The sequence below is a fragment of the Theobroma umbraticum genome, unplaced genomic scaffold (genome assembly GCF_002168275.2).
Source record: "Theobroma umbraticum cultivar Fairchild unplaced genomic scaffold, ASM216827v3 scaffold_30.0, whole genome shotgun sequence".
NCBI classification, from domain to species: Eukaryota; Viridiplantae; Streptophyta; class Magnoliopsida; order Malvales; family Malvaceae; genus Theobroma; species Theobroma umbraticum.
In genome coordinates, this window is record NW_018397254.1 from 9,352,159 (window position 1) to 9,365,160 (window position 13,002).

Consider the following 13,002-nt stretch of genomic DNA (forward strand, 5'->3'; position numbering starts at 1 on the left):
TTTTTTTTTTTTGTTATGTTTATTTTCTAAGAATGCTGATTCATCTGAAACCATCTGTTGGGTTTTATAGCAATGTTCGGGGAGAGAGTGACTTTGGCAAATGGACATGATGTTACATGATGTTGATGTTGTGGCTGTTGATGCTGTTTGTATCTGTAGATGAATGATCGTGATTGTGATGCTGGTTATAGCAGTATGCTGATTGCAGGGACAGTTTGTTAACTATTTTTAACTGAGAGATATGATGATTGGTAAGATCTGTAGTCAAGTCTTGGTTTCTGGAAAGCCTTGCACCATTCAGGTTTCTGATGATTCCATCTGATTATCCTCTGGTCTGCTGATTTCTAAATATTGGCACTGAGGTTTAGTTGCTGTGATGGTATAAAAGGACCCAAGATGAAACTTTTTGACCTGTGGAATACTGCATATGATGGACCTGTGATGCATAGACCTGATGCGGATACTAAATTTAAAAATGTAATGTCTGGTCTGAACCTTGTGTCTGTTAATTGAACAGAATAACTTGTTTCTGTTTAATCATTTGATTGGGGTATTTCATTAATCACGTTTAACCACACCCTGTTGCTTAATGTTTTGAGTTGTAGCAAAATTGTCCGTGACTGTAGCTGTGAAGTGTTGGTTGATGCCAGTTGTAAGATACATGTGGCTCGTGGGTAACCATTGAGTACCAACGAATAACCTGTAGCAGGCTGTTGCTGCCTTTCTTGTTGGGTCACGTTGATAATGGTTCCAGCAGTTGCCTAGCTTTCTTGCTGGTCTGCTATGTGGCTGTTGCTGCCCTTCCCGCAGGGTCGTGTCAGTTTTGGTACTAGCATGGTTGGTATGCATATGATATGCCAGGGCTGGTCACATGTTAGGGTTACATTCTATCATCTGTGTTTTTCTTTTATCTGCTATAGAAGAAAGATCTTTTGGGACTATTAAATTGATGACATTGTGATCTGGAACAGATCACTGTTCATTCATTCTTAGACCCTATTTTGTTAATGGGGGCTCTCCTGCATATTACTCATGCTCTGAGCTTGCTGAGCTGCTTTGAAAGCATTGAAAAATTTAGGAATGCACTCAATAGAGGTTAAAAATGTTGAAGGGAAATGAGTAAAGAGAAGACTGCAATTGCAGTCTTGAGTTGAAGCCTCAAGCTGTGTATTAGATGGTGTTGCTTTCGCTGACCTGTCTTACCATCTTTGGGTTTTGCCATGCAAGTTCTGAAAATTTGCGGATGGAAGTGATGATGTGAATTTTTGAGCTCGCAGTTGAGTGTTACTATATTTAACCGATGCACGAGTTGCTACTTACATTGTGTGTTTTGTTTCAGCCAGTGACTTGAAATGGAAATGGTTTCTTTCAAGAGGTATTTGTTAGTGACGTCAGTTGAAGCTAAATGGTCAATTGTCGTGTTAGCATAGCAGGATACATCCTCAGTTAAGCGTCCATCTCAGAACCCTTGTTGCATGAAAAGGATTAGTGGAATTGGAATAAATTAGGAAATCAAAGTTTTTTGCAAAATAATATAAGGCAGGGCACCAATTCATCTCTATGATACGCGCATTTGCTGTTACCAAAAAGCGTAAGTTTCATGCGAAATTGTTTGGAGGAATCTATGTTTATGTTTTGTATTCCACTTCATCATTACAAAAGGTGTTTTTAATCTGACTCCAAAATGTGCTACTCCAGAAAGCAGCAATAGTGTCACTAACATCTACAAGATCCACAAAGCTCGTCGTCAGTCCAAATCCATATCATATTCCTTTCCGATATTACCAGCTGTCCACAACTTTATTGTTCGATCATGAGAGACGGTCACAATATACCGGCCATCTGCCATGAACAAAAAATGATGCTCAGTTTACTCAAATGGGATAGTTATGTTGACACAAATGTGGAAAGATGTAAAGATATCTCAATGCCTATGCAACAGAAAGGGGAGTAAGTCAGACCACTAGATTTTCCAGCAATGCCGCTAAGCAATCATTACTTATTTATTGCAAAGCCAAGAAAAATCGATGCGTGGCCCTGCCCCCCTCCCCATCCTTTGCCCCCTTCTTCCAATAAAAAAGCAACGGAAAAACTGAAGATTGATATCACCTCTAGGTACAATAAAGGGAAGGAGCTTTAACCTCCCCCCTGCAGTTTCTTATACTAAGTTCTGACTCCTGCAGGGCAGAGGAATAGTGGAAAAGAGACGACAAAACGGTGAAGAAAAGAATGGACAGCCACAAAAACTTCAGCAGCAGTACCATTTCCCAGTCAATTATACTTAAAGGATCTTCAATCTAATTTATAGCAAAATACATGGTAAGGTCAAAATGCTTTAACCCATGCTTGCTGATTGAATTTTGGCAGTTCTGGTGAAGAGAAGGTGTGGTCAAAGCTAAAACTACACAAAAGGAAATATTTCAAGAAGAGAGAGAGAGGGAGATGCAACCTTTACTTATTTTAAGCTCAGAAACTTACCTTCACTAATATCTGAAGCAGTGACTTTAGCTTCATGACCTGGTAAGCTTTTGACAGGCTTAAAATCTCTGCCAGACCAAACCTGGTAAATTGTATACAAAGATTAGATCCTAGCGTAACAAAAATATATTTCAAATTTGAAGACATTTGCTTTCAGAAAGGAGGTTGCACCTTCGCAGTCATGTCATAAGAAGCAGTGACCAAGTAATATCCCTCTTGAGGCTCAAACTTCACTTGTGATATAAGATTTGAGTGGGCTGGTATGATGTAGAGGGATTTTTTCTTCCTCAAATCCCATATTCGACAAGTATTATCTTCACCTCCTGTAGCTAAATGGTAGCCATTGGGTGAAAAACTCACACCAAGAACCTGAAAAGAGTGTCAGACATTCATGGACTTTTAATTAACAAATATCTATTCCAGGTAAAAGAAAAATCTCTTTCCTGCTCCTAAAAACTCAATACAATCTTAAGAAATTAACAAGGCAATTCAATTCAACACTTTAGTATCTACTTGTCTAATTAAGCCTTAAAACTTTAAAATTGTAGCACCATTGACCTCCCAGTTCCAATGGAATCTGATGGAATATCTAAAACACTTCCACTTGAAGCATTTAGGCCTTATGTGCTAAAAACATTTTCCACATAACTAACCTCAAACCTCTATTGTGAATGTTATAGTCCTTAATAACTATTTATCAGGTATTTTACTGTACTGATGCTAGTAGAGATGCACCACAATATGCCCCCACATGTAGCATTTTGGAACCGTCATTGCAACAAAAACTGAAAGAACCACGTAACTATAAAGTCTTACCGGCTTGACATGGCCTTCCAAGGCAAGAACACTTCTACCAGTGCGAAGATCCCAAACACGAGCAAGTGCATCAAGTCCACAGGATGCTGCTAAAGATCCATCTTGGTGGAACGCAATTCCATAGACACTCCTACTATGACCTTCTTGGAGTAGCAACTCTACACCACTGTCTATGTCCCACAGTCTCCATGTTTTATCAAAGCTTGTTGTGCCAAGGTACTTCCCTGAAGGATGGAAGGCTATGCGTGCAAGGCGATCCAAATGGCCCTCAAATGTTGTCAGGAGAGATCCATCAGTGTTCCACAACTTTGCTGTTCGGTCAGCAGAAGCAGTCGCTAAATGATCATGCACAGGAGAAAATGTAACATCAGTTGCACGTTCTGTGTGGCCCTTTAAGGCAGAAACCTTACTTACCCTAGGCATTGACCACAACTTAGCAACTCCACTCAATGAGCTGAAAAAAAAAAGAAAACAAAAAATCTAGTCACAATTCTATATTATTGTCACCTTTAGTGGTTTCAAAGCCATAATTTACAGGCACCCTAAAAGGACATATTTAGCACTTTGACAAGTGCAAACTGCTGCCAAACTTATGGCTTGGAAAACTTGTGTCCTTTTAATCACTGAAAAATGAATTTCTTAAAGAAAATTAAAAAACGAAATCCATAAAGACTAGGCTTTTTGTTTAATGGACTGCAGAGTTGAGTGAGAAGCTCACCAGGTGACAAGAAGTTTTCCATCACGTGAGAAAGAACAACCGGAAAGTGGTCTATCATCCCCAATTTCACTGCAATCGAGAACCAAGTTCCCTGCCTGCTTTAGAGCCCAATCAATTTCAGCATCCATATCTTCATCTGGATCATCCCTTTTTCTCCGTGCACGTTGAACACGTGTAGCTGCCTTGACAACAGAGTACTTTGCAATATCAATTCTAGCATCCAAGAGCTCTTTTGGACCCTCAGTATAAAAGGGATATTGAATGTCTTCCTCAACCTCCTCCATTTTAGCAGAAACTGCAGCCTCTTCCTCCTCGTGCGCCTTCATCAACTTCTCCAACTGCCCCTCAGAATCCAGCTTTGCCATAATCATTCGCAACCTATCCCGCCTTTCCATCTCTCTTTCTCCAAAAATTGTTATGGGTTCACCAAGCCGGCGAAGTCGAGTCCGGACAGCCATGTCATTTGTAGGCACTGCTAGTGCCGCAGCACGTCGTTTCATCAGAAGTTCTTGCATGGCCTTTTCTTGCCGCTCTCTAACCAGTCTACTCTCTTCTGAGATCTCATAATCAACAGCAGCAGTTCGCCCTTCATCCTCATGGTCAGAGTCTGAATCACTAGTTTTCACCTCACCATTTTGAGGTGCAAGTGGTTTAAGGATGGGAGCGCGAATCGGGAGAGGAATGGCAGGTATTGGTGCAATAGGTGGTACAACTGCAGGCGGGACCACTGGAGGAACAATAGGCTGAACAGACTGAAGCAGAGTGTTATTAGCCGTAGGCACTGTGGTTTGGCTGTCGGGAACTGCAACTGAAGGTTCTGCAGATGACCTCGATGGACTGTTGTCATCATCAACTTCCATTGTACCTACCCAAGTAAAATGAAAAATAATGAACTTTAGACAGTATAGAAAAAAAAAATTCAAAAAAAACTTCTCTAACATTTACTATCCACATCCCAAAAATAGATTTAAAGAAAGACAAGGAAGCACAGTTTAGATCAATATAAAAGTTGTGAGTAATTTGAATATAAACTACTTAAAACAAAAAATATACTCCGAAAATTACACCTTTTAAGCCTTAAGAGTTGAAGATTAGATGGTTTAAAGACTAGGATTTTCTTTTATAACGGATGGGTATCTTTGTTCGAGCTCTGCTCCTTGCTGAAAACCGAGCATATGATAATTTTATGAGCAAGACATAGCAACAAACAGAAGGTGCTCGGAAAAGCATCCAAAAGAAAAGCAGCTAAAATATAAAATTTTTCTATAGCCAGGGAAAAGAAAACCAAAATCACAATCAACTGGGAATAACTGAGTTTAATACAGCGAAAAGATTAAGCCGAAGTGAGTTAAGAAGTCGCCAACAAAATCAAAATCTAAAACCCTTCAAGCAGCAGTTAATCGGTAGGATAACAATGAACAGCATTATTGCCATTACCTTAAAAAACCGCAGGAAATCAATCGGGGTGGCAAAAGAAAACGAGAAAAGAGGAAAAGGGGTGGATGATGCGGAAGGTTCAAGACTGCGAAAGGAGTCCTCTGACTTCTTCCCTCGCGCTTTACTCCTCCTCCTAAAACTATTTTACGTAAACCCTAAAAAAAAAAAATCAATAAATTAGTAAGCACTCTTTCACATTTTTACAGCTAAAAGTTCCAAAGCCAGACTTTGAAACCAAGAGCCGAGAGCCGAGAACAACAATCGCATCAATACAGTGAGACATGAAACATTTTCATTTTTAAAGTAAAAACAAAAAATAGTATAAAAATTTATTAATTCGGTGATTTTTTTATCTTTAATTGATAAAAAATATTACATTATGAATGAATTTAACATTATTATTTCATTAATAAATTTTTTTTATCACTATAAGATAATTTGTATTAAATATTTGGGCCTTTAGGCAATGTCTGGATGAAGTCTAAAACTTTTCACCGCCGATGTCCGATTAAGTTGGGTTTACAATTCGATTCAAGCCCATTTCCAACCCGGCCGATGATTACTTGCAATATTCTTTCCCAAAAGCTGGAAAGGGTTCGGGGGGCTAGGCTTTGGCCCACTAATTTGGGGGAGTCAGCAGGGCTTGTCCCCATTTTATTTTGCTCTTCAAAGTCTCCTCCTCCCTCTCAATGTCACTCTCCTCGTTCTCTCTCAGTAAATCAGAAGTTTGTTTCGTTTCGAGGTTGGAGCTGAGAGTTTGTAGGGATGGAAGAAAAACCATCAAGCTCTCATCGCAAGCGCCAATTCTTCGAAGATGAAGACTCCAACAAGCCTCCCGCGTAGTCATTTCCTTCAAATCTTTTCTTTTCTTTTTTTATTTTGTTTGTGTGTTTTTTTTAACTTTGAAAATGAAAATCTTTCATACCTCAATGGAAAGTAATTCCTTTTCTCGCCTTGTTGATACAGTTGTTTTAGCTCGTAATTCTACTCGTTTTCTCTTTTATGTTTACTCTTTGTTTCTTACTTTTGCTTTGGAAATTTTAGCTGTAAATATGTTAAGGTGCGTATTATTTTATCATCGAATTTTTTAGGGTTTATATAATGTATTGTTAGGATTTTTTTTCGTTCGAATGCAGTCAATTCTCGATAATATTGTTAAATTTGATTTCTTCGAGAAAATTAGGGTTAAAAGATAATCTTTTTAAGAACTATTTCTGTTGTTTGAATTTTAGAATTAAATCAATATTTTTATTTACAGGCAAAAGAGAGTTAGGTTTCCCAAGGGAAAGAAAGTGAAGCCTGGAGAAGAAGCAGTGAACAGAGTTGATGTGGAAGATGGTTCCGGTGACTTGAAAGATCCCCGTCTCGCTGCCAAGGACCGTGCCAAGCGCCGCAGTCAAATTACTACGGAACTGTTCACTGAAGATGGACGGGGCACGCTTAACGATGTCTCTACTGCTGAAGTTGCATATGAGGTTTGTTTGCTGTCCTCTTAATCTGCCCAATTTTAGATTCTATGTGTGACTGACAATATGAACTGGCCATAAAGATATCAGTACAGTGTATCTTTTGTGAATTGATGCAAATTTATCATGAGTGTCTAAAGGCAAGAAGCAGATTAATTGCTGATTTCCTTTACAATCTAGCTTTTGAACAGAGCTTTTTTACATCAACTTCGTACTGGTCAACTACTGTGGGTTTATCCATGTTATGTGTCTGAGTGTAATAAATGATAAAAAGGCAGTTTTCTTTTTATTCCAAATGCAACAATGCATTTTCATCATATTTATTTTGTTGAAATCTTGGTATTTAATTGTTCGCTTTAACAATCTTCAGTGCCACTCTGAGATATGATACACCTGGCATGTGATGTTGTTATTGAGTGAGTTTATAATTTTAGGATGCTTCTTTCCTGAATTGGCAGCAGTTTTTGCAGTCAAGATGACTGCCAGATTCCTCAGTTATTGGTTCAGAGGAAAGGATAGCCAATGATGAGGAATTTCTTTTGGCAGGATAATGAGAACTTTGTTGATGATGGTATTCAAATAGAACCTTTCAATCTGAACAAAGAAAGAGAAGAAGGATACTTTGATGCAGATGGAAACTTTGTTGAATATGTCAATGACAACGAAATCAAGGTAAAGTATCTTATTGACCTGAAGCTTCTAAATTATTATATTAAAACTTCTATTGACTACCACATGGACTTTTTGTAGGATGCATGGCTTGATAGTGTCGAAGCTGATACAAAATATGCAGGAAAAACATCTGCAACAACAAATGATGAAGATCATGATGACGTTGTGGCACAGGATCTTTCCTCCCAAGACATTGGGATAATGAAAAGACGTATTGCCAATGTGCTCGAGCCTGGAGAAACGGTAATATTACATGATGATAGATATTCTGTCTAAAAGAAAAAAAATATTCTTTGGTAAAGGGAATAATTGTGTTACATATTTGTTCCAAAATTTGCGTTTTGCTTTGATTTTCATGATATGAGTATATTTTGCTCATATTAGATTATGATATGTTTTGCTGCCACATGGATCTTATACTAGTTATTTCTTCTCATTATTTGCTTATTTTTGTTGTAATGGTGATTATTTTTGACATCCATATTGATTCTATTGAGGGCACTCATCAATTTTGAGGCCAATTTGGATTTGCTAAAATGCTTACATTCTACTAACTTACTAAGATGTCAAACTGTGTAGATCATTTCTTCTTGGTATTTTTTCTTTATTTGATCTAACTTCAAAGTTACAATTGCTTTAGAATGTTAGATATAGAGGTTTTTACACTTGTCATTTTCAGTTTTAGGCTCTATCCCCTAGGTACCAGATATTAAATTCGTTTTTGTTAGGTAATTAAACAGGTTACAAGGGCACAGTTTAAAGCTAATTTTAATTTACCTTGACAGGTTTTGCAAGCTCTGAGAAGGTTGAAAGGAACTTCAAATAACAGAAAGGAGAAAATGTCAGCTGAGACAAAGCATGTATTTGACCAACTAACTGAGGATGCCATGAAGTTGATGGAGAATGGTGACTACAGTTAAGTCTGTTACTTTCTTGGGTTTCTAGTTCACTTAGATTGAGGAGTAACCTTGAATATTCTAGCTTTAATGCCACCACCTTCTCCAATTAAAAGAAAAAAAAAAAAACTTGCTACTACCAATGATCTTAAAGGTGTTTGTCCACTTTGAGGCAAAGTGGCATAAAATGCCTCAGGTCCTCAAATGTCACCTTCACCTTTTAGAATATTGGATCTTGCTAATAGTCAATTCTCATGGAAAGGAATTAGGAAGCAGATATATACTTGTTTTAGATTTAGATTTAGCTTAGTTGAGATTTATGGCTTTGTCAGGCTCTAATTGCCCTTTATCACCAATGAAAAAAATATGTTTGTGTTTCCTTTTTCATCCCCCTGCTTTTGTTAATCATAAATGTAGGTAAAGCTTTAGGAATATAAGTGTATGCTTATTGGTTTTAAATTTCATTCTGCAGATGTATACCATGAGAAGCAGGAGGTTTTCCAGCGCGAGGCAGGTTGGTGCAATGTTTGAGTAGTTCTTTTAATATATTTTATATGTTGTATTTATATTGGTTTCTGAATTATATTCCATTATGCTAATATTCCATGTGTAATTGTGTAGGGGCAGGTGTGTGTTTTGAATAACTTTTATTAAGCATGCTTTAAATGTATTGCTTTTTCAGAGGGATATGAGAAGTTAGCTCTGGCCAGGGGGAAGTGCCTAGCTGTGAATGTTGGACTGGAGAATTCTGGTCCTAACTTGGGAATTGACACACTCAAAGATATAAATAATCCTGGAGTAACTTCTTCCATACCCCCTGACTCAGTTGTGGGTACTTCAAATGCAAATCTAACTGCTACTGAAGTTTCAAGCAATACAGGTGACAGTTATGATATGTTTGCCGATGATGAGGATGATGAGAATCTTAAGCCATCATCTGAGCCTAATTCTAATGCTGTGATTCAAGCATCATATGAAGCTGTAAACACTTCTTCTGAGAGTATGTTTTGCCATTGATCTATTGATTGGAATATTATAAAGCTTTTTGGATGAAATAATAGTGAATTTGTTGCTTGACCTGCTCATCTAATTTTTGTGTTTGCTCCATTTGCAGCTGGAGATGTGCAAAATGATTATGTCTATGATGAGTCTTCAGGGTACCCTCTTTGATCCTTCCATGCCTCCATATGTTATAGTTTCAAAAGATTATTTGGATATATGTGTTTCTGTTTAGGAATTTTTTTCTCTAGGAGCTTATTGTGATTTATGAAGCGGTGATAGATATTTGAAGACAGAATATTTGCTCAACCTACATGTATATCGGTATTTAGTAATATTTGATCTTACTCCTTTAATCTTTCTGTTCAGGTACTACTACAGTAGCTCTTTGGGATATTATTATGACCCATCTACAGGACTATATTGCTCAGCAGCATCAGGGCAATGGTAATTTTATCCGCAATCTCTTTTTGGCTACTGAGTTTTAGCACTTGCATTTCAGCTATGCTGGTTCATTCGTGGTTTTAATCCCTAAGTTTTGACCAGTGGGTTAACTGTCAATTTGAACAGTGTGTTGAGAGCAGGTTCCATAGATGGGTTTACTAAATTGCATAAGAAAAATAGCTGAACATGAACAGTCATTAGAAAAATTATGGTTTTTAACTAGTCTGAAGTAAATGTATAAGATCTGAATCGAAGTTCCATGAGCCCCACCCATTTTAGGAATATTTATGATAACAAGTTATGCCAAGGAGAATTAACATATCAAGCACTGTCATCTTTGTAGAATTTCCTATAATGATAGTTAAAAAAATGTCTAATGCTTTTCTTTACTTCAAGATCTTGGCTATTCTCATTTATTTGTGTGGGCCCTTGTTTTTTGTTGCCTAGCCATAGAGTTGATAGACCTGCTGTTTTGGGATTTGTGCACTGCTCATTAAGCATGACATTTGAAGGCTGTGTTGAAGATTTTCACGTGCATGATTGTTTTGATCTTTTAAGGCTTGGGTTTTCCAAGTTGTCTGGATAAATGTTGTGAGCATATGCTGCTTAGAATCTAATACCTCTCTCTCCTCTGGGGATATAGGTATTCTTTTAATGAGGCGACTGGCACATATGATGAAGTTAAGGAGGTTGCATCCAATTCAAATTGAGAGGTAGAGAGTTACTGGTTCAGTCAAGGATGTTGTACAGGCTATACAGAGTAGAGTTTGATGTGTGAAAGTGGAATCTAAGTGGGTTTGCACACAATAGGCTCCTGACTTCTTTCTTGCCTTTTGGAAGCTAATAACATTTATACAGTCCTTGTATTTCTACCCAGTAAGATCACTTAGATTTTCTATGGCGGTGGCATTTAGCAATTTTTGTTTTGTTTTGTTGTGGTTGAGGTGTTAGGGATAGAAATCCATCATTTGGATTCCAAGCTTTGAGTTGTTCAGCGTATGGGAGTTTGTTTTGTTTTGTTTTGTTTCTATAATATGGCACTTAATTCTGCTAAATGACCACGTATCCAAACAGATTCTTTGTTTTAGCCACACGTAAAACACCCACAAATCCAATAACCCATATATTATTAAACAAAATTCCTCAAATGCCTCAGTGCAGTACATAATTCGTCATGATTGGTCGGCAGGAAGCTGTAAAAATTCACTTATTTCCAAGTATTTGAAGCAGAGCGATGGGGAGTGACAAGAGAAATCGAAAATGCCAACGCATAATCGTTAAAACAATGGGCAGTATTGGCCACCAGTCCAAAGCAAAGGTGAGGAGAAGGTGAGCCAACCATCAATGCCTCGGAAATTAGGTTAATATTACGGAAGAAAAATAAAGTCAGCGTGAACGACAACAAACGTAATCAGTTTGGGACCGATGGTTAATTATGTAACTAATCTTGTACCTTCTGCTTCAGGTTTGCTGCAATTTCAGCCTAATGCTGCTCCTTTCCTCTTTAATGATTGCAGCAATCTATTAGCTACATCAACATCAGATAAAATTTATGATCAAACTTATATATAAATACTTTCACAAAATAAAACTCTTCCTTAGCGATATAAATTGTGAAGGGTTGGGAACACTAATTCTCCAGTGACATGCCAAATGAACAGCTGACATCCAAAGTCAATTCATCAATGTCAATCTGGTTATTCAATCAGTTTCTGGTCCTACAAAGTCGAATCTTATTACAATTTGGCCAACCAATAACAAAATGATAGAAACTAATTCCTCTCTTATCACATTAAAAAGTAATTTTTCTTGTGAAAATACATACCAATTTTATAATTCGAATGACATTAAAGGCTTTGGGTTTCTCTTTACACTACATATAAAAAAAAAAAAAAAAGAGAAAAAAACCACAGAGGAAAATGTGATACGTGGTATAATCTGATACCAAGCTTTTTTCATCCGACGGTCGAGCGAGAATCCTTTCCACCCAGTGTCTGAATTATAGCTTCAAGGAGTTTAATTTCCTTATCTCGCTTAGAGATTTCTTCTTGCTTTGCGCGCAACTCTTCCATGTGCAGTTCGAATACTTCTGCAAACCAAACAAGGTCAAAAAATGAACATAGATCATCTTTCTTTTGCCATAGCCTTCGAACTGGCTACACAACAGGAAACGAGCAGAGATAGTTGAAGAAAATTAGCAGAGATTGAGGCCAAGGGCAATGCATACTTGTGGTGTTCTCAAGCTCTTTTGTAACCTCTTGGGCACGCAATTCGGCAGCCTTTTGCGCCGCCTCGGCCTGTCGTTTCTCGGAACGGGCACGCGCAGCTGCTGTGATTGCAGCATCCACCTCTCTTTCCAGCGTCTCCACCCTTTGTTCAAGAACCTACACTCCACACACAAACCCAGATCATAAACAATAAGCTCAATCGACCGCATAAAAAATTAAGAGTGCTTAATCGATAGATCAATGATTATTCCAAACCAATTACCTAATTAATTTTATGACGATAAAATCAATACAAAAACCCAGAATCAGGAATTCAATTAAAAGAAGAAAAAAAAACAAGGAGTAACCTTAATTGTTCGGGCTTGTTCGGAGGTTAAAGAGGCTTTGGCAAAGGTATCTTCATCGACAAATACAGCTTTCTTGAGAAGCAGTTTTTGCAGAGAATCCAGGTTCGAAGCCATCTCCGTCAGATTGGCTATGGCTCCGCCCCATCTCTCCTCGCTCCCTTTGCCCTTCTCCTGCTCCATTATTTTTCTATTCTACAAAATGCTACACTAATCTGAATGAATCAACCTCTCGGGTGAAAACTTTATTGGGCTTCCCTTTCTCTCGGCATGGGCTTTTAATTTTCTGTTTTCTCCAGAATTAAGCCCACTTCCTTAACAATTTCTGCTGAATTCAACCAAGTCACGAGTTATTCTCAAACCTCCTTAAATAACAAGCAACAACCAGTCCATTAAATCGTCACCAAATTAGTTCATGTCCTTGGTTTGGTTTTTAACTCAACGACCACACCCTAGTAATAAGATAAAAAAGTTGAATCATGAGCTTATAGGCACGTGCACGGT

At 37.8% G+C, this 13,002-nt stretch overlaps 3 protein-coding genes across 4 annotated transcripts; 1 reads left to right on the forward strand and 2 right to left on the reverse strand.

Moving 5' to 3' along the window:
• Positions 1-5,802, reverse strand: LIS (WD-40 repeat family protein / small nuclear ribonucleoprotein Prp4p-like protein). Its single transcript, XM_021421253.2, has 6 exons — positions 5,450-5,802; positions 4,013-4,877; positions 3,295-3,748; positions 2,650-2,847; positions 2,479-2,560; positions 1-1,842 (listed from the first exon to the last, which is right to left on the reverse strand). The coding sequence occupies exons 2-6, from the start codon at positions 4,870-4,872 to the stop codon at positions 1,748-1,750; spliced, it is 1,689 nt and encodes a 562-aa protein (XP_021276928.1). The 5' UTR covers positions 4,873-4,877; positions 5,450-5,802; the 3' UTR covers positions 1-1,747.
• Positions 5,803-6,106: 304 nt separating this feature from the next.
• LOC110415299 (CD2-binding protein-like protein) lies at positions 6,107-10,981 on the forward strand. Of its 2 annotated transcripts, none has more exons than XM_021427100.1 (10): positions 6,107-6,288; positions 6,708-6,924; positions 7,462-7,587; positions 7,666-7,830; positions 8,373-8,502; positions 8,956-8,997; positions 9,166-9,483; positions 9,598-9,640; positions 9,852-9,929; positions 10,570-10,981. In XM_021427100.1, exons 1-10 carry the CDS (start codon positions 6,215-6,217, stop codon positions 10,634-10,636), a joined length of 1,260 nt encoding a protein of 419 aa, XP_021282775.1. In that variant the 5' UTR covers positions 6,107-6,214; the 3' UTR covers positions 10,637-10,981. The 2 variants fall into 2 exon arrangements, with proteins under 2 accessions (XP_021282775.1, XP_021282617.1); XM_021426942.2 differs by having other exon boundaries at positions 6,135-6,509.
• Positions 10,982-11,689: 708 nt separating this feature from the next.
• On the reverse strand, positions 11,690-12,789 carry LOC110415502 (tropomyosin). Its single transcript, XM_021427210.2, has 3 exons — positions 12,502-12,789; positions 12,154-12,310; positions 11,690-12,015 (listed from the first exon to the last, which is right to left on the reverse strand). Exons 1-3 carry the CDS (start codon positions 12,679-12,681, stop codon positions 11,882-11,884), a joined length of 471 nt encoding a protein of 156 aa, XP_021282885.1. The 5' UTR covers positions 12,682-12,789; the 3' UTR covers positions 11,690-11,881.
• Positions 12,790-13,002: the final 213 nt, after the last annotated feature.

Bases quoted from the DNA above. Each gene is read 5' to 3' on its own strand.
- LIS (XM_021421253.2), bottom strand. From the start codon at position 4,872: ATGGAAGTTGATGATGACAACAGTCCATCGAGGTCATCTGCAGAACCT. The intron at 3,749-4,012 runs GTGAGCTTCTCA...TTTTTTTTTCAG, and splicing joins GGAAAACTTCTTGTCACCTG to CTCATTGAGTGGAGTTGCTA. The intron at 2,561-2,649 runs GTGCAACCTCCT...ACAATTTACCAG, and splicing joins CTTATGACATGACTGCGAAG to GTTTGGTCTGGCAGAGATTT.
- LOC110415299 (XM_021426942.2), top strand. From the start codon at position 6,358: ATGAAAATCTTTCATACCTCAATGGAAAGTAATTCCTTTTCTCGCCTT. The intron at 8,503-8,955 runs GTTAAGTCTGTT...TTCATTCTGCAG, and splicing joins GATGGAGAATGGTGACTACA to ATGTATACCATGAGAAGCAG. The intron at 8,998-9,165 runs GTTGGTGCAATG...TTGCTTTTTCAG, and splicing joins GGTTTTCCAGCGCGAGGCAG to AGGGATATGAGAAGTTAGCT.
- LOC110415502 (XM_021427210.2), bottom strand. From the start codon at position 12,681: ATGGAGCAGGAGAAGGGCAAAGGGAGCGAGGAGAGATGGGGCGGAGCC. The intron at 12,311-12,501 runs GTTACTCCTTGT...TGTGGAGTGTAG, and splicing joins AACAAGCCCGAACAATTAAG to GTTCTTGAACAAAGGGTGGA. The intron at 12,016-12,153 runs GTATGCATTGCC...TTTGGTTTGCAG, and splicing joins AGAGCTTGAGAACACCACAA to AAGTATTCGAACTGCACATG.